The 26,402-nt window shown below is 39.2% G+C and overlaps 1 protein-coding gene across 1 annotated transcript in view; it reads right to left on the minus strand.

Annotated features, from left to right (window-relative positions):
• The window catches only part of Slco5a1 (solute carrier organic anion transporter family member 5A1), a 125,892-nt gene that overhangs the window by 57,121 nt on the left and 42,369 nt on the right, over nt 1-26,402 (minus strand). Inside the window, exons 2-3 of the mRNA XM_069990896.1 lie at nt 14,946-15,078; nt 9,321-9,538 (exon numbers count right to left, since the gene is read on the minus strand). Coding sequence (XP_069846997.1) covers nt 9,321-9,538; nt 14,946-15,078 — 351 coding nt within the window. The remainder of the gene's footprint in view (nt 1-9,320; nt 9,539-14,945; nt 15,079-26,402) is intronic.

Below are 26,402 nucleotides of genomic sequence, written 5' to 3' on the forward strand. Positions count from 1 at the left end.
TAGTTTCTTGGCCACCAAAACAAAAAGTTTTCTAAGTTCAGTATCAGAACCACAGAAATGTATGGCCCCTGAAACCAACATCATCTGGTAGCTTGTTTAAAATGCAAATTCTCAGCTGGGTGCAGTTAGTGTTGCCTATAATCCCTGCTATGCTGGCAATCAGGAGGATTACAGTTCACATTCAGCCCAGGCAAAAATTTTGTGAGACCCACCCCCCCACACCCTTTCTCAACCAATAATTGGGCTATCTAAATAGAAAGTTCACAATTCATGGTGGTCCAGGCCTAAATTAAAGATCAAATTGGGAGTGGGGGGAGTGGGGGGGGGGATGCAGTTGTGGAGGTGGGAGGGAAGGGATGGTAGGGGAAAAACAAAGGAGGAGACAACAATGCTTGATAAGAAATGTACTCATTACTTTGCTCATGTAATTGTAACCCCTCCTCTATACAGTAGTCTCACAATAAATAACATTAAAAAAAAGACAAAATTCAAAAAATAACTAAAGCAAAAGGGGTTGAGTAGTAGTGTAGAGCTCAAGTTTCTGAGTTCAAACCTCAATATCACAAAAACCTGTTAATTCTCAAGTCCCAGTTCAGATCCTCTAAATTAAATACTTTGAACTGGGCTCAGCAATCTGGGTGTTAGGATGAGTCTTAGTGATGCTGATATACACTAAAGTTGAGTATCACTGTTCTAAAAAAATTGGGAAGTTATAGAAAGCCTACTCAAGCTGGACACCTGTGGTTCACACCTGTAATCCTGTAATCTCAGGAGGCTGAGATGTGAGGAGGGCAGTTAGAAGCCAGCCCAGGTAGGAAAGTCTGTGAGACTCTTATCTCCAATAAACCACCAGAAAACTGGAAGTGGTGCTGTGTCTCAAATGGCAGAGTGCTTACCTTGAGCAAAAGAAGTTTAAGGATAGTGTCCAGGCCCAGAGTTCAGCTCTAGGAGCAGCAAAAAAAAAAAGCCCACTTAGCAGTGACCTTTGGGCAACTATGGGGATTCAAGTGACCTTCAAGAAAGGCTGCAAACATGGTCATCAGTGCAATCCAGCAAAAGTGTTCACTATGCAAGAGAGTTAATATAATGTAACCCCAGCTCATGGCTTTTGGAGGGTCCTACTTTCTAGGTGAAAACATGGTCCTAATATGGCCCCCAATTTTTATGCTTCTTTTGAAACCTATTCTGAAATTTCTTGGGGGACTCTAATTCAAAATTTACTCCTGCCTCTCCTCTCTGTACTAGTTCCCATCCCTACTATCTGGAGTTGGAATCCTTAGGCCATCTTTGGTACCTTCTTCCCCGTGATGCACGTGACAGCCCCGAGACCCACTACGTGGTGTAAACTCAGCCAGAAATGTAATTGAGGAGGGTGCCTTTCTGGTGCTTCCTTTCTCAGTGGGTAAATGGTAAATAAGTCAGTAAAATAGCCAGCCCACCATTATCCTCAACTTCTATATCTGCAGATCCAAAACAATGGGATTAAAAGGCTGGTCATGGAGCTATGTGCTTGTAATCCCAGCTATTAGGAAGTGATTGTAAATAAGAGGACCTCAGATTAGGCCATTTCAGACAAAAGTTATCCCAAAAACCAACTAAGAATGACGTTCAAGATGCATTCTACACATAGCCTAACTTATAGAGTAAGCCTCTTTGTACAACTACTTAATAAAAAACATTAAGTATCAAGCACAGGGCCTGAATTCAAACCCCAGTACCCTAAGAAAAATACCATATTTGTTCTACACATGTACAGACTTTGTCTATACAACTCTATTCACACAGCATGATGAAGGATGATCAGTAATCTAGAGATAACTTATGGTATTCTGGAGAATGTACATAGGTTTGTGCAATACTATGACTATAGTGTGGGGCATTTTGTTTGCTTGTTTGTTTTAGGGTTTGAACTCAGGGCCTTTTGGTTACTAAGCAGGCTACTATGCCATTTTATATAAAGAACTTGGGTATCTCTGGATTCTTTTTTTTTTTTAACTTTTTTTTTGGGGGGTCCAGTCGTGGGGTCTGAACTCTGGGCCTGGGCACTGTCCCTCAGCTCTTCAGCTCAAGGCTAGCGCTCTACCACTTGAGCCACAGCACCACTTCCAGCTTTTTCTTTTTGCTATGTGGTGCTAGGAAATCAAACCCAGGGCCTCATACATGCAAGGCAAGCACTCTACCACTGAGCCACCTTCCCAGCCCAGTATCTCTGGATTCTTGTAATTGATATGAAAACCCTGAACCCAGTTCCCTACAGATACTAAAGGACAACCGTATATTGCAGGTTAGTGATGGATGCTGTGGAAAAAAAAAGAGAGAGAGAGAACAGGTTTTTTTTTTGTTTGGTTTTTTTTGTCGGTCGTGGAGTTTGAACTCTGGGCCTGGGCGCTGTCCCTCAGCTCTTCAGCTCAAAGCGAGCGCTCTACCACTTGAGCTACAGCACCACTTCCGGTTTTCTGGTGGTTTTATTGGAGATAGGAGTCTCACGGTCTCTCCTGCCCGGGCTGGCTTTGAACCGCGATCCTCAGATCTCAGCCTCCTGAGTAGCTAGGATTATAGGCGTGAGCCACCAGCGCCCAGCTGAGAACAGGTTTTTTAAAAAAGTGTTAAATGGGACATTGAAGGGGTTTCTTTTCCTTCTTTTTCCTTATTTTTTCTATTTTTTTTCTGGTATTAATTTGTCTTGTGTTTTGTTTTGTGATTGCAGATGTGCATCCCACATCTGGCAGAGGCTGGAAATTTTTAAAGAAGGTGGCTAAGGTAGACTTGATTAAGAAATTCCATTTGAATGAAAGACTAAAGAAAGTATAGGGCCTTTGGGGAGACCATCCCCCGCACAGGGACAGCAAGTGCTAAGGCCCTGAGGTGAGCATGTTCTGGCATAGTTGAAGTCAATGTGGTTGAAGCAGAATTTTAAACAACAACAACAACAACAAAGAACAAAAAAAAAAACTAGATGAAAGAACATGATGATGTGATGATGTTGGGAGAGAAATGCTGGGGAGGGAACTTCCTGTAGGTGAGAAGGGAGGCCATGGAAGCTTCTAGAAGAGGAACGTTGTCAGGCTGTTCTAAGTACTGAGTCAGCAGTAAGTAAGGAGATGGGGTAGGAGCAGTGCAGTAGGCTGCTGTCCCTGCCTTGTCTTCTGCTCACCCCCTCACAGAAAGCTGTCCAGAGCTATCTCCCATGCTTTCTCCCAGCCCCCACTAAGCCACACATTCCCCCTTGTCTACCTCTCTGAGTGTTGCCAAACCCCTGCTCAATTCTCTCCGCATAAAGAAGGAATTCAGTGGAAGGCCAAGCCACAGGATCTCTACAGCATGGCTCCATCTTGCCTAGTTAACCTTTCCTCTGCTCTGAGGGACATATTCAACATGCCAGCACAATAAACTATTTTAGGCCTACCCACGTCCTTTGCTTTGTCTGGAATGCTCCTGCCGCTCCATCTCTACAAGATTCACCTCAAGTTCCCTGCTCCATGTAACCCCACCTGATTCCTCAACCAAATGCCTTCTCACCTGCCCCTGCTCCTCCACACCCCTGGGTCGGCCCTCTTTCTATGTCCTTAATAGGTTTCTGTCTGACCTTGTGTCCCTGAGTGAAGTCTTTAAGCTCTGAGGGTAAACCATGGCTCATTCATTTCACCTTAGCCTAGAATATGGGAACTTTTACAAGAATAAATAACCTTCCAAATTTAGTGGTGCTAACATTATCTTTTGATGAAAAAAAAATACAAACTTGAAACTTTCAGCAATTTCTTTAAACTCAATTGATCACTTCAAAGTAATTAGGCTCTTTAGTGAAGATTATAAACACATTTCACTCAACATACAAGTCTAGCAGAAAAAAAGCACATGCTTTCTGCTAGATTAATAATGATGAAAGATTAAAAGTGGATAAAGACATTTTAATAATTAATATCCACCAAAAGTTTGCTGTATAGAAAGATGTCTGATTAAATTTGTGAGGCAAAAATCAGTTATAGCAGAACATACTTGTAATTCCAGCCCCTGGGAAGTGGAGGTGGGCTACATAGCCCACAGCCCGGGCTACATAGCCAGACCATGTTTCAAAAACAGTAATAATAAAAATTAGAATAAAGTCATGGGTCAATGGCTCATGCCTGTAATACTAGGAACTCAAGAGGCTGAGACCTGAGAATCATGGTTCGAAGTCAGCCTATACAGGAAAGTCCATGAGACTCTTATCTTCAATTAGCCACTAAAAGTACCCAGAAGTAGAGCTATGGTTCAAGTGGTATAGCACTAGCCTTAAATCAAAAGCCAGCCCTTAAGTTCAAGACCTAGGATCAGCACACACACACACACACACACACACACACACACACACACACACACACACACACACACACACACACACACACACACACACACACACACACACACACACACACACACACTATCAAAAAGCTTTAAAATACTGGACCTCAAACCAAAGGAAAATTGATCCATTTAAATATTTTAAGTGTTTGTTTTTATTTTTAAGATTTTTATGGAATCGATGTTAATCCTCTTTATGGAAAGGTAATGCAGATACACTGAGAATTTGACTTTACTCTTTGTGGTGTTTTAAAACAGCCTGTCCCTGAATAATTTATAAGAAGAATCTGGAAACACTGAGTCAGATCTTCCAAGTGTCTGTCATTAAATGCAGTATTAAACAGTAGAAAGTTCAGAGAAACTTCTCACGGCATTCTCAGCAAAAGAATTCTAGCCAGGTGCAGTGATCCACACCTATAGTGTCAGCTACTTGGAAGCTGAAGCAGGATTCCTTAGGTCCCAGGGCTGTAAACCATCTTGAGCAACATAGCAAGTCCTATCTCAAAACAAAACAAGCACAAAAGGTATAATCTGGATAGTCCAAATCATTGTCCTTTCAAGGACTGTCAATCACTGCTGTCAATCACTACCTCCTCCTTTAAAAAAAAAGCTAATAATAGTGTCAATATTTTACGTATTAAATAAGATAATAAGAAGCCCTACTCCAAAAACCAGAAGGAAAAAAGAGACTTTGGCACCCAAACTCAGATTTAACTCAGGATGAAATCAGAAAGAGCTTAGGAATCTCAGCATCATAAAATAAATCCTATCAGTGGCGGAGTAATACCTAGGGATTTCATCTGTCCTTTAAAAAAAAAAATTAGTTCATCACTTCCTTCTAGAAGGTCGGTACTGAATACTCTAAAAGAAACCAATGTGTAGAATAAATATGAATCAATTTCAAATATCCCAGTATCATTAGTAGTATTTGGGATATTTTTGGTGGAAGGTTTTTAATGCAATCACATTAAAAATAACATTTCTCTTTAACAATAAAAAGTTACAGTTTTGATCCACTTAAGAATTCAGGGGGGAATTAGGCTGGGAAGGTGGCTCAGTGGTAGAGCGCTTGCCTTGTATGCATGAGGCCCTGGGTTCGATTCCTCATCACCACATAAGCAGAAAAAAAAAAAGCCGAAAAAAAAGTGGCGCTGTGGCTCAAGTGGTAGAGCGCTAGCCTTGAGCTGAAGAGCTGAAGGACAGTGCCCAGGCCCAGAGTTCAGGCCCCATGACTGACAAAAAAAAAAAAAAGAATTCAGGAACTGGGCCTCAGCTGCACTGGACATTGATGAAAACTAAGCAACTCAAGGGCAGTGATGGGAGAGAGGGAATGAGAGGAAAAAATGGAACAGCTGACACTAAACAAAAGGAAAGAAATGTACATATCACCCCATGTGGAGGAAATAGTTGTGTTGTCAAAGCTCATAGAATTCAGAAACTTTATAGACCATGTTAATGACAATTTGCCTCAGGAAGGTTAGAATGTGTTTGTGACTTTAACTAAGTATCACTATCTCACAATACTGTGAAATTTATGTAATTACTTAACCACAATAAAAAATTATTTTAAAAGAATTCAGGAGCTGGGAATGTGGCTTAGTGGTAGAGTGCTTTCCTAACATGCATGAAGCCCTGGGTTTGATTCCTCAGTACCACATAAATAGAAAAAGCTGGAAGTGGCTCTGTGGTCCAAGTGGTAGAGGGCTAGCCTTGAGCAAAAGAAACTCAGGAACAGTGCACAGCTATGAGTTCAAGCCAAAAGAAAGAAAAAGAAAGAAAGAAGGGAGAAGAAAGAAAGAAAGAAAGAAAGAAAGAAAGAAAGAAAGAAAGAAAGAAAGAAAGAAAGAAAGAAAGAAAGAAAGAAAGAAAGAAAAAGAAAGAAAGAAAGAAAGAAAGAAGAAAGAAGCAAGAAGGAAGGAAGGAAGGAAGGAAGGAAGGAAGGAAGGAAGGAAGGAAGGAGGGAAGGAAGGAGGGAAGGAAGAAAGGAAGGAAAGAAAGAAAGGAAGGAAGAAAGGAAGGAAGGAAGGAAGGAAGAAAGGAAGAAAGGAAGGAAGAAAGGAAGGAAGGAAGGAAGAAAGGAAGGAAGGAAGGAAAGAAAGAAATTCAGTACATGTGAAAGTAATAAAACAAATCAGCTATGTTGTCCCAACTGGAGTTTTAACCACGTGAAGGTGATCAGACATCATATCAAGGGGACAGGATAATTTCTAAGAAATACTAACAAAATCAAGTCGGAACTGATCATGTAAACCAGCTACCCATCACTGTTCAATGACTCTTCCTATTCTTTCCTTTTAAAGAAAATATCCTGCCAGAGGTGGTGAAGCATGCCTGTAAATCCCACCAGACAGGAGGCAGAGGCTGGAAGTCCACCAGTTTCAGGCCAGCTTAGTTAGACTTCATAACAAGATCATATCTTAAAATAATTTCCCCTCCCTAAAGAAAATATCTTGTACTATCAAATCCAGCAGTAAAAAGATTGAATAGTTCCCAGAAGTTACAAGGTGTATAGATTGAAAACATAGTGTATAGATTAAACTTCCAAAATTCATTTATAAATTCTGTGGCAGTTTTTGACTATTTTTGAAATTGCATGTCTAAATGTGGGTTCCCCCAGAATCAGAATCTGAGACAAGGATTCAAGGTCAAGTAATTTATTTGGGCATTTCAGAAGTGTCAGGAAGGGAGAAGGTAATATACAAAAGATACAAAAACAGTTCTGTCAACAGTTGTCTAGACTTTTAATACTTGATATTAATACTTGATATGGATTTCTCTCTCTCTCTCTCTCTCTCTCTCTCTCTCTCTCTCTCTCTCTCTCTCTCTCTCTCTCTCTCTCTCTCTCTCTCTCCCTCTCTCTCTCTCTCTCTCTCTCTCTCTCTCTCTAGTCAGTCATGGGGCTTGAACTCTGGACCTAGGAACTGGCCCTCAGCTCTTCAGCTTAAGGCTAGCACTCTACCACTTGAGCCAAAGCATCACTTCTGGTTTTCTGGTGGTTAATTGGAGGTAAGAGTCTCAGAATTTCCTGCCTGGGCTGGCTTTAAACCTCAATCCTCCTGAGTAGCTGGGATTACAGGCATGAGCCACCAGTGCCCCACATCTCTCCCATTTTCTGACTACCCAATTCATATATTTCATAGTGAAGGCATCTACTCCTAAGCTACAAAATACATAATTTAATTTTACCCAAACTTGTAGCTCTCTCTTTGACTTTACTTTGTACTCTCAATAAATTAAGATGTATGTTTTAAATTCCTTAACATCAACTTTGCTTCAACTATGCCATTTAAAAAGACATGTCTGTGACAACAGACATAAGGGTCTACAATACAGCTATGAAAAATGAACACTGATCCACACTGAAGAGGCTTGGGCCACACCAGCATCTGGAGAAGCCTTTACTTTATTAGAAAAGATTCTGGTATCCCCAGATACAAAGTACTTGGAAGGAAAGGACAAAATTTAAGCGGCAAGAAGCACTTTCAGTAAAATGTCACTCCCCTTGCTTTCAATGAATATAGCCTTTTAAAAACTTATTGAAATGATTTGGAAAAACTTAGAAATAGTTAGAATTCTAATTCTCATTGAATAGTCCAATTTAATTATGGTTCTTTTTAGTCTATAGGGACAAACCTGAAATAAATTAGTAATGTAAAGTTTTTTCTTCAGTCTTATTGTTAATAATAAAAAAAGAAAAAAGAAAAGAAAGAAATAGAGGATACTATGCCTGGATAAAGCTTATCTACCTTGACTAATACATGCCTTATCATTTATGTAAAAATCAATTCTGAATATCTATCTTGACTAATACATGCCTTATAATTTATGTAAAAATCAATTCTGAATATCTTGACTAATACATGCTTTATAATTTATGCAAAAATCAATTCTGAATATCTATCTTGACTAATATATGCTTTATAATTTATGCAAAAATCAATTCTGAATATCTATCTTGACTAATATATGCTTTATAATTTATGCAAAAATCAATTCTGAACTGGGAGTCAGTGGCTTATACCTGTAATCCTAGCCACTAAGGAGGCTGAGATCTGAAGATCCTGGTTTCAAGTCAGCCCAAGTGAGACTTTCCAATCAACCACTAAAGATCTGAAGTGGAGCTTTGGCTCAAGTGGTAGAGTACAATCCTTGAGCACAAAAGCTCAGGTAAAGTACCCTGAGTTCAAGTACTAGGACTAGCACACACACGTGCACGCACGCACACACACACACACACACACACACACACACACACATCAGGTATCACTGACTGCCAGAAATGATACATCTAAATATCTGTATCTTTATGCTCCAAATCGCTGCTTCACAAACTATCTAGGGAAAGGACCTTTGCTTTTTCTATTACCAACCTATCATTGACTAATAGTTTGGCAAATAGAAAGTGAAGTTTTAGAAAATGTATTTATTTATTTTTATTTAATTTTTTTTTGTCATGGAGCTTGAATTTAGGGCCTGGGCACTGTTCCTGAGCTCTTTTGCTCAAGGCTAGTGCTTTACCACTTTGAGCCACAGTGACACTTCTGGTTTTCTGGTGGTTACTTGGAGCCTAGGCTTGCTTTTAACTGCAATCCTCAGCTCTCAGCCTCCTGAGTAGCTAGGATTACAGGCATGAGCCACCAGTGCCCAGCTTAGAAGATTTATTTTTAAGACATGCAAAATATAAGCCTATTTTTTATTATGGTTAGATTCAACGGATTTTCATTATTATTAATAGATTCAACATACACACTGACTTGTCAAGTTTCACTCTCAACTTCAGTGTTTATCTAGTCTGCTAAAAGATTCTTGTGAAGAGCACAGGCTTAGAACCACACCTTCTCCTCTTGAGTGCTGGAGAATGGGACCCGGGGCCTTGAGTATGCTATGCAAGCACTCTATCACTGAGCCTCCTTCATCACACTTCGAGGAGCACCAATCAAAAGTACCATGCATGTATTTATTCAAGATGTATACTTTACCTCTGACATTCTTTCCAAATCCCATAGAAGAAACTTTTTTGTCCACTTGTTCATTTGCATTTGATTTCTCCTTCTTAACATCATCATCACTAACAACATCAACGGAAAATTTTTTTTTCTTCTTTTTCTTGTGTCGAGGTGGAAGCTTTTTTGGAAAAGTAAACATTGGGAATATCACAAGAAACATTGCAAAGGCACAAAGGAGGAATCCACTCCACCTAAAAAATTGGGAAATGTGAATAGCATTTACAGCTTTTGTTTGCTGACTGAGAACAAATTAGCAAAGTAGAAGCTTGCGGTAATAAAATCTCCAAAGAAATCTTTTTACCTTCATCAACTGTAAAGCAACAAAGAAAAGAAAAAATTGGCCAAACTGAGAAAATAAAGGTATTTTTCCCTTTCTGTGGTATGATTAGGAAATCCACTCAGCAATTATACTACTATAATCACAGATAATATAATCAGCAGCGGATTAGAATTCCACTCAAGTATTTTTCTGTAGCTACCTGTCAGTTCTGCTAACATCAGTTGGCTATCTTATAATGTGGATTTTATAAGAAGCTTAAAAGAAAAATAATGAACACTTGATAACATGCTGTGTGAATCAATATAGACATTTTTCTTAGAGGTATTAATATTTAATGTTATATATATTTTGTTTGTTTGTCTTGGTGGTAGCAATTGAACCAGGGAATTGTATATGCAAAGCTAGTACGCTGACACTAAGTTATACTCCATCCCAGGTCAAATTTATTTTAAACTTAATTGGTGGGATGACAGGGATATAGCTCAGTGGTAGAGTACTTGCTTAGCATGCACAAGGCCCTGAGTTGGACACCCAGAAATGTAAAAACTAGTGGGGAAGGGGAGAAAAGAAAACAAAGAGAAAGGAAGGGAGAGAGAAAGGAGCAAAGGGGGAAAGGGAAGAGAGAAAGTGAAAGAAATTTCATTACTGATGGTATTCAAATATTTTTTGAATATTTGGCCCTTCCTAGTTGGTCTTCACAATATTTAACTCTGTATGAGAGCTACCAAAACATTTACAATTGTTCTTGCTTTCAAGAACTGGTCACATAGGTACAACCAAGCTAAAATACAAGAAACATTCTCCAAGAAATGCAAGAATACAATTGTGTATTAGAGCATGGTATAGATTGTGAATGCTATAAAAGCACAAAGAGGGGAAATCAATGTGTCAGAAAACTTCCTAGATTTTGAGCTATGTAGACTCCCAACATTGAGTGTAGAGCCTGAGCTGTGTAAACTCAGAGAGCTCATGGAGATTACCGAGACTAGAACCTAAATTCTACTTGGACCATGTGTTACGGCCTGGAGCTTCATACCTACAGGATTCCACATAAGGCGATTTCTCAGATCCTTTGCCATTCCTGAGCAAGCAGAGGTCTATGAGCCTATCTAAAAGTGTGGCAACTTCCAAAGATTCCTCAACTCCAAATCTGCCTTTAAGGATTCCATGTTAATAAAACTCCAGCTCTGGCCTCTGTATCAACCTGTCCCTATTAGTAATATCCAGTTTGTGGGCAGCCCAGGAATGATGAATTCAGCCCCGGAAGAACATAAATCAACTACAAAATGAAAACTCATTTTAAATGTCTTTCTATTAAATATTGCCATAGGGTAACAAAGGTCACAGTTTAGTTGGGGGGGAAAAAAAGATTCCTAGAACCATTCAGTAATAATCCAATGTGGTACTGTCAATGAGATAAAAGTATACCAAATGAAAAGTTTAAGATAATAACAAAAGAGCTTTACTTTGGGATGATTGCTAAGGACAAACTTCTAGCAATTTCATTTATTCAGAACATTATTACCAACCTAGTGCCTGGTACAGGCTAGATAACTCGAAAACATTGATGAATAAAGTGAAAGAGATAGGATGTTTTAAAAACAGGGGGAGGGGTCATCTGTATGCTGGGATCATAGCTATGTCATTATCTGTCTAGATTCCTTAATACTTGGCTGCTTCCAGGCTCTGGCCAGTCAGTGTACCACCCATTTCCATTTATCATTCTGGAATATCTCTCCTTTCATCCTATAATAGTTTCCTAAAATCCAACATCCTCTCTCCAAGAGTGGTGGGCCATGGAATGGAGGGGCTGTTGCATGAGCTGTGGTTTCACACACGCTCTGGCTTGTATCCCATCCTTATCACTTACTAATGACAAGATCATGGGGGAAACTATCATGCCTTTCCACTTTGACTTTTCCCACCTCAAAAAAAGGGTGAGAAGTCATTAGTGAAGTCTAGAATTAATTAAAATTGAGTTAATTAATTAATTTAAACATGATATATAGAATGAACCTAATGAAATGCCTGCTACGAAATCTGTAATTAATTCATGGTAATTAGCTTTGATTAATTGCTTTTGAGTGATCTGCTCTCAGCCTTACTCCTCCGCCTCCCCACAGCCACTGATCTAAAATTTTATGCAAATCTTAACCATATGGTCTTATTAGACCAAAGTGAGAGCACATCCCAGAAGAAGGGGACAGATTATAGCACACATATAACCATACTATAAAAGTCTAGTCATTTCAAAAGCAAAGCAAGCCCACATTTTCCAATACTATAGTGTTTAAAACATAGATAGTAAATGTGATCATGATGGATACTGAGAATATAACTGAAGAGGACAATGGTAAAAGCTGAGTGGGACAGGAAAGTATGTTGTATGATGACAATGGCTAAAATTGAAAGGCCAGAGTAGCAAAATTCATTTTGTGAGTCATTCAGGACACTCATGAAGGGCAATCATTGCTGACAGTAGCAAAAAGTTCTGCCCTGGAGTCTATTTCTTAACCTAGCACTCTCTAACACAAAAGCTTTGGGCAAATAATTCAACTCCCTGAGCATTAGTTCCTTTACCTGCAAAATGGGGATAATAGTAGTGACTACAGGTGGCTCTACAATGCTTAAATAAATGTTTATAATGCTCTTATTATAATGAACAATACATAGTAAGCACCTAGTAAACACTAACATTGTTCCTTTCTTCCTCTCTCCTTCCTTCTTTCTTCTTTCCTCCTTTTCTTTCTTCCCTCCCTCTTTCAGCATCTATTTAATGCATTGTATCAAATAACCATGCCTTTATTCAAGATGCTTTTACAAACAGGACTCTTAAATAATCCAAATTCAAATTCATTTCTAATGTAATTTTATTTTTACTATTAAGTTCCTATACAGAAGGGTTACCATTTCACAAATCAGGTAATGAGAACCTAGACACTGTCACCCCTTCCTTTGCTTCAAACTAATTTTAAATAGACATTATACAGCTCTTTATCATTTATAGAACTAATATTGAGCCGGGAGCTGATGGCTCATGCCTGTAATCCTAACTAATCAGAAGGCTGAGATTTGAGGAGCGTTCAAAGCCAGTCAAAGCAGGAAAGTCCCATGAGGCTCTTATCTCCAATTAATCACTAGAAAACTGGAAGTGGAGCTGTGGCTCAAAGTGGCAGAGCATTAGCCTTGAACTAAAGAGCTCAGGCACAGCACCCAGGCCCTGAGTTAAAGCCCCATGACCAACAGAAAAAAAAAAAAAAAAAACACAAAGAACTAATAGTGAGCTATAAAAAATGGATATATTGTTTGAATTCAAAGGACTGTAGATTTAGCACCTGAAAAGCAGGTCCAGGAACCACTTAGAGCTCTCCACAAATGGACTCAGTCATTCCTTACTATAATCCAATCAAGAAGGCATTATAACTACCTCATTTGTATTACAAAACAATGAAAGCACGTGGAAGTCATTTTTCCAAAGCCATTCAATGCTATTTAGGTGCGAAATGGGAACATATAGCTTTAGGGTCTACACTCCAAATAGTTCCACTGAGATACCAGTTGGATTGTTCTGTCTACTAGAAAAGTTTTGTCAGCACAAAGCACTCATAGAACTAAAGCTCCTACTCCCCTGCCAGGCCTTCAGTTATTTCTCCTCATCTTACTTTCATTCCCATTGTTCCCTTATCACCACCATATCCTCGGGACATTTAACTAGGACACAGATACATTAGATATCCATAACTATATTTTAATAATCTAATTTTCTTTTTTATTGTTATTACAAAGGTCTGATGTACAAAGTGATTACAGTTACATAAGTCAGGTAAAGAGAACATTTCTTTTTGAAGAACCTTATCCCTTTCCTCTCTTTCTCTCCCAGTTCATCTAATTTTTTTATCATAAAAAACTATCCCTACTCTGGTTTATTTCAGAATTGTAAAGAAAACAGTTAAAATTTCACTGTCAAGAACTTAAAACTCCTGTGTTCATTCCCCATCACTGACAGGGTAACTCTTTTTCATATGATTAAAAAATCTTACCAAGCCAAACTCATCTGTACCTTAATGCTTCCAGTTTCAATGAGGAGTACTTACAAGAATGAAAGGTGTTGCATAGCCTAATTCATATTTACTAACTGCTTAGAAACCTGAACTAACCATTTTCCTACCAATCTTATGGTTGTGTGGTCTTTTTCTACAATAAAATGAAGAAAACAGGAAAAGCATTCTAAGCAACTCTTTTTTATCTAAGCAACCCTTTAGAAAGTAATTGTTTGATATTTGTAATCCATAATATGCAGTATTATCTTTTCCCCAAAAATTAATGTCAAGTGAACTTAGGACACTAATATTTTCAGCTCATGCTTTTGTGATTATGAAGAAATAATCTATACTCGAGGACTATGCAGATCTCCCACACATCCTTTGTTATTCATATGAGAATAATATCCACAGTTGAAGTTCTCTTCCTGAATCCTAAACATTACTTATTTGGCAGATAATTAAAGTTCAGAAAGTGAGAAAACAGCTAAGTCACATGTTGAGAAACAGAATAATAATAGAGAAAAAAATTTGCTAAGAGAGTGGCAATGCAGAAGTAGGGCTAGAGTTCTGGACCATGGGAGAAGATTGTCAAACAGAAATACAAGTACAATAATGAGAACAATCATTTTTAAGGCAATGAAAAGGAAATAAAAAATAGGATTAACCAGGAAAATCCCATCCTGACCACAGCAGCCGCCTTCTTGCACATTGCTATGAAGGACATAGCCCAGTCCTGGGGAATGTGGATTAAGATACTGCTACCAGTATTTTATCTCTGTATTGGTTTCCTGTTGCTGCTATAACAACCATGCACTTTAGTGGCTCAAATAACAATGGAATGGCCAGGGATGGATTACTTCTGAATATTCTAGCTAGGGGAGAACCTGTTTTCTTACCTTTCTCACTTCTAGAGTTCACCTGCATATTTTCACACAGAGACACTTCCTCTATCTTTTAAGCAAATCACTCCAAATCCTGCTTCAATCAACATATCTCCTTGTCTAACTCTGGCCATCCTGTCTACTTCTTTCCTTTGGTTAATAATCTTAGCTGATTCCCACATTAAGATCCTTAACTTGATTACATCTGTAAACTCTCTTTTACTATAGAAGGCAACATATCCATAGGTTCTAAGATGGTAGAGTTATTCTTCTACATACTGCCCACTCTCAGGTAAGTTTTAGCTACTTTACATCTCTAAATGAAAAAAAATTAAATAAAAGGGTAACTACCATTAGTAAGAAGTAAAATCCAAAACTTAGCACATAATCTTACCAGTTTCCAATAAAACGAGGGTCATTCTGGTCAAGGTGAACAGGATTTCTGGGATCAACATAAAAACCAATAAGAAGTCCACCTAATAAATATCCAACTGCAGGGCCAAGTGCTCCCATGACATACATGATGGCTGAAAAGACAGAGGGGGAAATGTGAAATGCAGCAAGATTTCGTACAAGTGCAAATCATTATTTAATTTCACAGGCCTCCTGCAAGCATGCCATGCTTCAGCCCAGGCAATGACTTCTTAAGTGCTTATGTTGACATTGGGGCTTCAAACACTTGACTTTTTTCCCCCACTGCTACCTGTTGTGCTCTTGGAGCATTACCCAGAGAGCTTTTGGATTTCTTTTGGTTTTATTTTTAAATATAAGTGTTCAAGCTTTATCCTGGAACCACCTAAAGGCAAATTTTGGAAAGTAGACACCCAAGCTAGTTAATGAGGAAGTCACTGAAATGAAGGGAAACAACAGAAATGAAGGGACACAGGGTGAACAAATGCAGCAGTGGTACTCACTAGACACTGTGTTGGAAAAGAACTACACAAATTGAAGGTAGGGATGGGAGGGAAAAACTGGAAGAAAGTAAGAGAAGGGGTGACATTGTCCAAAAGGAAATGTATACTTTTCCTGACTTATGTAACTATAACTCATTGGTACATCATCTTTATAATGACAATAAGAAAATAACAATTTTTTTTAAAAAGGAAGCAAAGGGAAGTGAAGGGAAGGGAAGGGAAGGGAAGGGAAGGGGAGTCTCAGGAAGATAAAGAAGATAAAGAAAAAATGAAGGAGCCACTGTCATTGCAGGAAGATGAGGAAACTTGAAGTCAGATTGCCCTTGGGGCTGGTTTAGCTGAATTGACACAGCTGCTCAAGTACCCTCCAATTGCTAGTATTTTTCTAATCAGCATTCCAGATTCATATCGTCAATGGAGAAACCTTTTTTTATTTTATTTTATTGTAAAGATGCTGTACAGAGGGGTTACAGTGGCATGAGTAAGGCAATGAGAACATTACTTTTTGACCATTACCCCTTCCCTTGTTGTTGTCCCACTATCCCTTCTCTCTCCCACCTCCCAAACTTCTCCCCACCCCACCCCCAAAGTTGTAAAGTTCATTTCCAATATACTGTCCGGCGGGTATCCTTGTTGCAGTGGGTCATCCTGTGTCCTTGTTTCAGCGTTTTGTTATTCTCCTTCCTCTCCCTAGATTAGACAAATGTGTATACAAGATGCAGGGTACCAAAATCAAGTACAGTGACAACAGGGGATATACCATAGGGGGAAGAACATACAAAGGAAACAACAACAAAAATAAAAATAAAATTACATGGTAAGTTTAAAACAATAACAATAAAGACAGACCTCTTGTGTCCATATCTTGGGGTTCATTTCACTTAGCATCATCTTAAATAGTCATATGTACATGGCTTTTGAGCTTTTCAGCTCATCTGATAAGATTAACCTATATGTATACTATTTATTGCGAATAATGGAAACCATGGGACCTAAATTTCTTTCGGACTGGGTTACTTCACTTAATATTATTTTTTCCAAGTCTTTCCATTTCCTAACAAATGGGACAGTGTCGTTCTTTCTGATGGAAACATAGAATTCCATTGTATGTATATATCACATTTTCTTGATCCACTCATCTACTGAGGGGCGTCTGGGTTGGTTTCATAAGTTAGCTATTGTGAATAATGCTGCGATAAACATAGTTGTGCTGGTAGCTTTAGTATGGTTTTGTTTGTGATCATTTGGGTAAATGCCCACAAGTGGGATTGCTGGGTCATAGGGGAGCTCTATGTGGAGTCTTTTGAGGAACCGCCATACGAATTTCCAGAGTGGCTGGACAAATTTACACTCCCAAAAACAATTCAGTAGGGTTCCTTTTGGCCACATCTCCTCCAGCATCTGTTGTTAGTAGATTTTTTTATTATATCCATTCTAACTGGGGTGAGGTGGAATCTCGTTGATTTGATTTGTATTCCTTTTATGGACAGAGAAGTTGAGCATTTCTTCATGTGTCTATTGGCCATTCTTATTTCCTCTTCAGAGAAGTCTCTCTTTAAGTCTTTAGCCCACTTGTTGATGGGGTGGTTGTTTCTTTGAGGTTTATGGAGGATTTAATTTTTTGAGTTCTAAGTATACTTTAGATATTATACCCTTGTCTGTTCTATAGTTAGTGAAGATCATTTCCCAATCTGTGGGTTTTCTATTGATCTTACTAGCTATGTCCTTTGCCATGCAGAAGCTCTGCAGTTTCATGCAATCCCATTTGTCCAACCTTTCTTTGATTTGTTGTGTTTCTAGATCTTTATTAAGAAAATTTCAACCTGTGCCAAGGAGCCCTAGAGTTTCTCCTATTCCTTCCTGTAATGTCTTAAGGGTGTCTGCTTTGATTTCTATATCTTTAATCCATTTGGAGTTGATTCTGGTGCAGGGTGATATTAAAGGATCTAATCTTAGTTTTCTACAGGTGTTTAACCAATTTTACCAGCACCATTTACTGAAGAGACTGTCTTTCTTCCATTCTATTTTTTTGGCTCCCTTATCAAAGATTAGGTGGCTATAGGTCTGTGGGTTCATTTCTGGGTATTTTTTTCTTCAGGTCTGTTTCTTGTGCCAGTACCAAGCTGTTTTGATTACTATGGCTTTGTAGTAGAGTATGAAGTCTGGTATTGTTATTCCTCCAGCACTGTTCTTTCTGCTAAGGATTATTTTTGCTATTTGGGGTCTTTTATTGTTCCATATGAATTTTTGGATTGCCTCTTCTATTTCATTGAAGAATGAGGTTGGGATATTGATAGGTATCACATTGAATTTGTAGATAGCCCTTGGCAGTATTGCCATTTTCACAATGTTAATCCTCCCTATCCAGGAGCATGGGAGGTTTTTCTACTTCCTTAGTTCTGCTTTAATTTCCTTTTTCAGGCTTTTAAAGTTTTCATCATAGAGGTCCTTCACTGCTTTAGTTAATTCCTAGGTATTTTATTTTTTGTGGGACTATTACAAAAGGAGTTGCTTTCCTAATTTCAGCTGCGTTCTTCTCATTATTGGCATACAGGAAAGCCATTGATTTTTTTTATTTTTTATTTTTTGGGGTCCGGTCGTGGGGCCTGAATTCTGGGCCTGGGCACTGTCCCTCAGCTCTTCAGCTCAAGGCTAGCACTCTACCACTTGAGCCACAGCGCCACTTCCGGCATTTTTCTTTTTGCTTATGTGGTGCTGAGGAATCGAACCCAGGGCCTCAGGCATGCAAGGCAAGCACTCTACCACTGAGCCACCTTCCCAGCCCCAAAGCCATTGATTTTTGAGGGTTAATTTTATACCCTGCTACTTTGCCAGAGTTTCAGATTGGGAGCGGAGTCCATGTGGTGCTTTAAATACAAGGTTGATTATGTCATCTGCAAAGAGGAAGAGTTTTACTTCATCTTTCCCTATTTGGATCCCCTTTATATTTGCCTCTTGTCTTCTTGCTCTAGCTAGGCATTCTAATACTAACCTGAAGAGGAGTGGAATAAATAGGAAATAAATAGGAAATAAAAAGGAATAAATCTTCCTGAATGGAGGGGATCAAGACATCCAAGTGGATCAGGAAACTGTTTGAAAGCACTTGTCTCAGGACCCAGGTGAGCTCACATTTCCCTGTCCGAGGATCACAAAAGCTATCATTTGATCAAGAACCAGAACATAGCCATCAAAATGGGCTCATAGAAAATAACAAAGTGATTAGATTTACTTAATTTTTCATATTCATATTTTTACTCCTAGAAATTTAAAATTCTAAAAATGCCAACTTAAAATTTTTGAGGTAAGAGATAGAATTTTTTCATTATCTCTAAGTAGTGTACAAAGAAGTTTCAGTTTAAAGCTTCAGTTTATAAGTAAATATATCCTGATCAGTGTCACCCTTTCCATCATTCTCCCCAATAGATGGAATTCTTGAGAGGCCTAGAAAAATCTAGTTAAATCTTTTTTTTAAATCTACTCCAAATCTTTTTCTGGTAACCATTTGAACTCACTTGGGGACAATTCCATAAACACTTTCAGGTATTGCTGGGTGTGAAGCACAGTAAACTCAGGTGCTAAGAGTTTCTCATTTCTTCTGACATCATATTTTTAAAAATATGTTTTATTATCTTTAAATAGTTGTACAAAGGAGGCTGGGAATGTGGCTTGGTGATACACTGCTTGCCTTGCATGCATGAAGCCCTGGATTTGATTCCTCAGTTCCACATAAATAGAAAAAGCCAGAAGTGGTGCTGTGGCTCAAGTGGTAGAGTACTAGCAAAAGAAGTTCAGGGACAGTGCCCAGGCCTTGAGTTCAAGCCCCAGGACTGGCAAAAAAAAAAAAAAAAAAGTAATTGTACAAAGGAGGTGAAAATTAACAAAGCAGTTTATGAATACAATGCATCTTGAACCCACTTCAACATCTCTTCACCCATCCCTTCCCTTACTTTTTTCTTAGTTTTGTGGTGTATGCAATGAATTCTTGACTACCTCATCCTCCCTTTCCTCCTTCATTTGTCTAACTCTCTCTCCTTAGCCCCACCCCCACCTCTTACATGCAACCATTTCCTGGTGCTGGTCTTGTTGAGCTTTGATCTAGTCTTTCCCAAAAAATTATACTATTTGAGTTCCAAGCATCCATTTTTAACCACTGAATAAACATGGAGGTTTTTCCATATTGTTGAACTGGTATAAACTTTATTGGAAAGTAAACAGGAAAATCAGAATGCCTTCAACTTACTTCCTCATTCATACTTAAATAAACTTTCAATAAACTTGTGCCTCCTGCTACTTACAAACACAGACAAAAAGATAGTCACTTAACACCTGCTGTCAATTTTCACACCATTACAAGAAAAAGTGAAGCATTTATTTTACAAAACCATCTGCTTGTAATAATAAGACCTTAAGTTCTGTGAGGTCCAGTCTGTTTGGAAATGAAGCGTGAAGGCATAGCTTTAAGGAACTGGCACTCTTTCGGAAGCATGCTTTCCATAAATAAAATTAGAACCTTGATAAACATCTTGTTAATCTCTTTGTTTATAGGCTAGACTGTAACTCAAGAATAGAAGGTACTTTTTCAGGGACAGGTATTCCCATATGCATAGGAAGAGAAAATTTATGTTTACCCCTCCGGGCAAGTCGGCACCATTTACAACTTCAAACTGTAATGAGGCCAAAATGTGACATGAATCATCTTCCCAAAAATAGTTCCTCTGGCATGAGAGATGCTGTCTTACAAACACACACAGAGGAGGGTATTTCCACCACACTGTTGATGCCTGGGGCACTGAGTGCAAATCTTAGAGCACAGGGAAGTACAGCTTGTGAACTGCAAGACCACACAGTCACCAACCGGATGGAGAATTTGTCTGATAATATTAACAAAGAGAATTCAGCTAATTTAGAAACTATAAAGCTTTTTAAAAAAATTCAACAATGTAATCAGAAATACTTACTTTCATTATAGTGCAAGGACTTTAAGTGTAACAAAATTGCACACACACACACACACACACACACACACACACACTCAACCTAGCTTGATTTAGTAAGAAAAATCATCCTCTAGGAAGAACTTGAATATTTCTGGCCACTGAGCTAGCATTTAGTAATTGGTTTAACAAAGGCACTCTTTCAGAGCTTTAGGAGAACAAATATTTGAAGTCAACTCATACCATTTACCCTCCCAGTCAAAAACGCCCAACCACTCGCCACTGACTAAAGAAAAAGACCTAAAGTGCTCTCCCTGGAGTCCAAGGGTTGAGCAAACTAACCACCAGCTTCCACTCCACTATTAAAGTCACAAAATCTTAACCTTGAATTTGGGAGTGAGCAGAGCCTCAAGCAAAGCCACCTTTCTTCTCTGATAGCACCACTCCCCTTGAGCCTCTCTGCTATCTGCAGCCAGTCCACTCTGCAAAGCCCAAACAAATCCAGCCTTGGCCATCTCTCTGTCCTAAGAATACCTGTAGACTACATATCATCTGTTCCTCTTTGTCCACAATACTTCTTCATGAAACCCTGTAAGTAAAAGGCATTAAACATTTATCCCCAATGAATACTACTTTCTGGATAAATAATAAGATATACATCCTACTAGTCTCTCTCATATGACTTATACCTATCACATCAGTAAATCCTGATGATTAGTTGATTCTACCACCAAACCATATCCAACATCCAACTCCTCCTCTTTACCTCTACTGTTGACATCCTAGTCCAAGCCACCATTTTGGTTTGGGTAAATGCTCTCTGCCTTTTAAGACATGCTATTACTTCTGTAAAATGTATTTTCAACTCAGGCAGCCTTAATGAGTTTCTAAAAACATGAGACAGGCCAGTCCTTTCATTTTTACATCTTTCATTGGGATGTGAACTTTAAAAGTTGATTTTCAAGTTTTAATTTTAAACAATTTATCTTCTATTTCTCATGTATATTAAGTTTGCTTACTTATTTTAGCCCTATTCATAGTAGGTTAAAATTTTTATCTTTTGTTTTTATAAGTTCCATTGACTTTAAAACTTTAAACATTTTGTTATAACCGCCCCCTTTTTTGAATCTTTTTAAAAATGTTGTATGGATTCATTCTCTATCCTTGTCTGTTGGTACTGGGGCTTAAATTCAGAGCCTCTTACTTTTGCTCAGCTTTCCTGTTCACAGCTGGAGCTTTACAACATGAGTCATATCTCCAACCTGATATTTTTCTGGTTAGAGATGGACTCTCACAGACTTTCCTGCCCATGTTGGCTTTGAACCACCATCTTCCAGGTCTCTGTCTCCTAGGTAGCGAAGATTACAAGCATAGGCCCCTTGAGTCTAGCTTTTTTCTGTCCTATTAAACATTACCTCTTAAAAAACAACATTTTTTCTTGTTATTATGTTTTATTTATGTTGTGATGGATTTTGATAAGAGCTGATGAGAATCTATCCTAGCATCTAATCACATCTGGCTTATTACCCTCCTGTTTCCAATCCAGTGGCCCTGCATGACTGCCTGCCAGGAAGAATGGTGGCCTGAGAAACTAAGGGTTGTTTCTCCCGTGACTCCCACCTTACTTTGCCACCTCCATTCCTGGAAAGATTCAAAGAATTCCAACCCTACAGCCCAACTTTCTGAATTCTCCTGAATTCAACCTGCCTGAGCCACCAAAAGTGACCCCAGCACTCCCCAAAAGTGGCTCATCAGCCAGCCATGAGCCTCTCTGGACCAGAGAAACCAAGGGACCCAATGAAAATGGGCAGAGATCCCACTGTCATGGAGGCAGCGGAATAACCTTCCATGCCTCATACTCTAATATGTTGAGTGGAGCAAAGAAGTCATTCCTCCATCCATACCTCTGTGACAAGGGACAAGGAAGTGGCTTTGTAAAGGTGAATAAGATTCATAGGTAGAATCGGGGGGGGGGGGAACACATAAAACAGACTATGATTTAATGCACAATGAATAGGACAAACACCAACAATATGCTGTGAACCATGGGAGAGGAATGTGATGTGGTAATTAGTTGAGGAGAGAGAAGTCATCTTTGTGGAAAAAAATGACTTATCATAATCTTCCAGGAAGAGAGGAAAGGCTAATAGAAGCTGAACAGTCCATTTATGAACAGGCAGACAAGTCTGGAAGTCCATGGTGTGTTTGGGAACTGCCAGTGGTGTCACAACTGGTAGGAGGCTGAGCATGACCACTACTGCCCCCATCCTGAACTCATCCTGGAGCTTCAAGGCACATGGAGCTGTGTGCAGGGTTCAGCTTCTCGCTGTTCATTGAACATGGCTTCCTCATACCCCTCCTGGACCAGGACCTATTTCTCAGTATCTCTTCTCTGAGCACACTGAGGAGTTTGGCAGTATCATATTGACTTCCAACTCTTCACTGGCTATGGGAAATATTGTCTGCTACTTGAGAGTAGAGAAATAGTCCCTTCCATGGTGCTCTGGAAGGTAGGCCCCAGCACCTACCATGAGAATTTGAAGTGCCAGTCTTGTCTCATGAGCACGCGCCTCTTCCCCCCTCCCCTTTCTCCTTGTGTCCCAGCAGTGGGATTCAGTGGAGAGTCCAGAGAGTCATGTTGATGCCAGAGACCTCTGTGCAGCTTGGCTCTGTTGTCCCTATCCCTTGGGAATGGAAAATGCTTTCTCATGCAGTCTCTTCATTCATGAGCAGTGAAACTACCACTGTCTTCAACTGGAACACACGGTTTCCTTCTGCCTATTACATATCTTACCCACTTCTGGTAAAAGCAATTCTACTTTCTTTTAGAAATGACCCACTCCCTTGTATACACAGTCAGTCTGTCTGTCTGACTGTGTCTGTCTATCTGTCTCTTTCTCTCTGTCTCTCTCTGTCTCTGTCTCTGTCTGTCTCTGTCTCTGTCTGTCTCTCTGTGTCTCTCTCTCTTTCTCTCTCTCTCTCTCTTTCTCTTTCTATCTCTCTCTTCCTTTTCCCCTTACTAATTCTATCTCTCTCATGTCAGTCCTGGGACTTGAACTTAGGACCTGGACATTGTCTCTGAGATCTTTTGCTCAAAGTTAGCACTTTACCACTTAAGCCACAGCTCCATTTCTGACTGATTTGGTGGTTAACTAGAGATGAGCATTTCACAGATGCTTTACACCTCGATCCCCAGATCTCAGCTTCCTGAGTAGCTGCAATTATAGGCATGAGCCACTGGCACCTAGCCCTGGATTCTTCTTGAGATCTTTTCTCAATGCTATTCCTCAGAGAAGCAAGTATCTCTATATATGAACCCACAGTGTTCCCCTTTGCTGCCACAACTTCTTATCACCCACCCAGCTGGAGTTTTCACAGAGCACAAACCACAATATATGGCACACACTTGTCTACTTGATTGTGATCAACTCTCCACTGGGATGTCAGTTCCATGGGAACAAGGACTGTCCTTCACAGATGTATTGTGAATCCTGAGCACATTACAGTTGATCATAAGCCTGAATAAGGATTTGCTGAATGCAGATGAGATGAAGACATGGACTCTGAATCTTGAGTAAAGCAGCAAAAGCAGTAAAGCTTCATCTGACAGAAGACTCCTGAAGGATCATCTATTGGTTTCTACTCACTGGACTCCTTGGGCTATCTGTCCTTGTGGGCCATCCACACCTCTCCCCATCCAAAATCATTGCCTTCCAGACTTGGATCCTATGCTTTACAGGTTCTTCACAGGCTTGCCCTCCTCACTTTGGTTTCCTGCGTCCTTTGAGCCTCCTTGGGACTGGTCTGATTTGCCACACCCTCATTTGAACTTGATCTCCAATTTACCAGCCTTCCAAGTTGCCCTGACTCATCTTCTCACTGCTCACTAGACATTGCTTCCTCACATTTCCTCTCAGCTACCCTACGAGGCTGTGAATGACTTAAGAACTAATGCTGAGAGTAGCTGAGTTATAAGCATGACTCGGGTCCAGAACTGAGTCTGGACTTACACCAGAGATGGTGCCACAGACTCACATTCTATGTGCATGCTCCTGATCCTCTTAAGAACAATTCAGCCTGGCCTAGGATGAAATGATAGGAGGCAAGGCACTTCCTGTATGTGTTCGGAACACTGCTACTGCAGATATGGGACATGAAAAGCCATCTGCACTTCACTGCAGTGTGACAGCAGTGATACCTACTCTAATTCAGCTTGCATCTCTCCCTGAAATCCTTCATTGAACCACAGCATTATTGAAATTTTCCTTCAGGAGCTAGGAATGTGGCTTGGTGGTAGAGTGTTTGCCTAGCATGCATGAGGCACTGGGTTCAACTCCTTGGTACCCCATAAACAAAATAAATAAATACAATTACTTTTTTAAAAAAGAAACTATTCCTTCTCTCACTTCGTCCCTTCATGAACCAAGAAGATAAGAGGCCTTTGATCTTGGTTATTTTGAGCAGTGATTTTTTTTCTTTTAAATGATTCAGTTACTTTGACACATGCCTTATAGCAAAAGACCAGCTGCAGTGACAGTCACGGAGCAGTCTGTCACTTAGCTAAAACATCCAGGGAGCATCTCAGGTCACAAGAGAGAGGAAAGAAGGGAGCAGCCTATGCAGACCTGGGCAGTGCTTTCCTCGCTACCATAGTGAGACTTCGTTGGTTTAAATTCACTGTCATCCTCTAGAAATGTTTCCAAGACATCTTAAATTTTACAGCGTAATCTGTTCCCTAGAAGGGAATCTACAAATGCATACAGAAGCAGCCAGTGGCACTTAATTAGAGTCTTGAGCTTGGGAGTATGTAGTGTTTTAATGTGCTAGGATTTGAAATCATCGAATTGGCCACTTGTATCGTTAGATCTTTGGGCTGGATCCCAAGCACGAATGTCAAGAAGGCATGAAAGAAAGCCTGCCAAACCTTTAAAATAATATTTGGAAGGAAAAAAATAGGAATTCTTACAAAAAGAACAGATTAGCTCATAAGGCAAATAGAAAATGCCTGAGATAAATGAAAGCACTAGGGAGCCCCCCTCCCAATAATTTAATCTTTCCTTCTTATCAAGAAACAGAAGCTGCAAGCAATGAGATTTAACAGTGAGCAAATATCAAAATATGACAGCAATGATTAGTGCAGATATAAATTTAGTGAATTGGTTATTCTTGCCATAACTGGTGCAGTTACACAATAAAACACATATATCATGATGACATTTATCAGTTTATGATAAGAAAAATAAAGGCACCATTAATAATAGGGTGATTGCTATCCAACTCTTGACTTATAATATGGCTATTACTTCGAATCCCTATGAAAATCTTTTATACCTTGAGGAAATACTATTTTTTTCAAATTTAAATAAAAATGAAAGATATAAAATGCATTAACATGATCCTGATTATCTCAAAAACATATAAAAGACTACCTACTATAAATGCTATAAGAACTAATACACAAGTCTACCAAAATTGCAGGATACACTACCAACGTTAAAAACCACTTGTATTTCCATATATTAGCAATAAACAGAAGTTAAAACAAGCCAGGTGTCAATGGCACATCTGTAATCTGTTACTCAGGAGGCTAAAATCTGAGGGACAGGAAAGTCCATGAGACTCTTATCTCTAATTAACCATCAAAAAGCCAGAAATGGAGCTGCAGCTCAAGTGGTAGAGCACTAGCCTTGAGCAAAAAAGCTCCAGGACAGTGTCCAGGCTGTGAGTTTAATCCCCAGAACCAGCATGTGCACACATGTACACATGCGCGTGCGCACCCGCACACACACACACATACGAAGTTAAAACATTACCACTTATGGCATCAAAAATATAACAGAGATAAATTTTACATCGCCAAATTTTTAAATACCCAAATAAATCTATTGATATGCCTTATTTGTGAGTTTCCTGGTTTATTATTGTTAAGGTCCAACAATAAATCCTAATCAAAATCCCAACAGAATGCTTTTTTTGAATAGAAATTGACAAGTTCATTGTAAA

The sequence above is a fragment of the Dipodomys merriami genome, unplaced genomic scaffold (genome assembly GCF_024711535.1).
Source record: "Dipodomys merriami isolate MVZ:Mamm:240054 unplaced genomic scaffold, mDipMer1.0.p SCAF_4, whole genome shotgun sequence".
NCBI lineage: Eukaryota > Metazoa > Chordata > Mammalia > Rodentia > Heteromyidae > Dipodomys > Dipodomys merriami.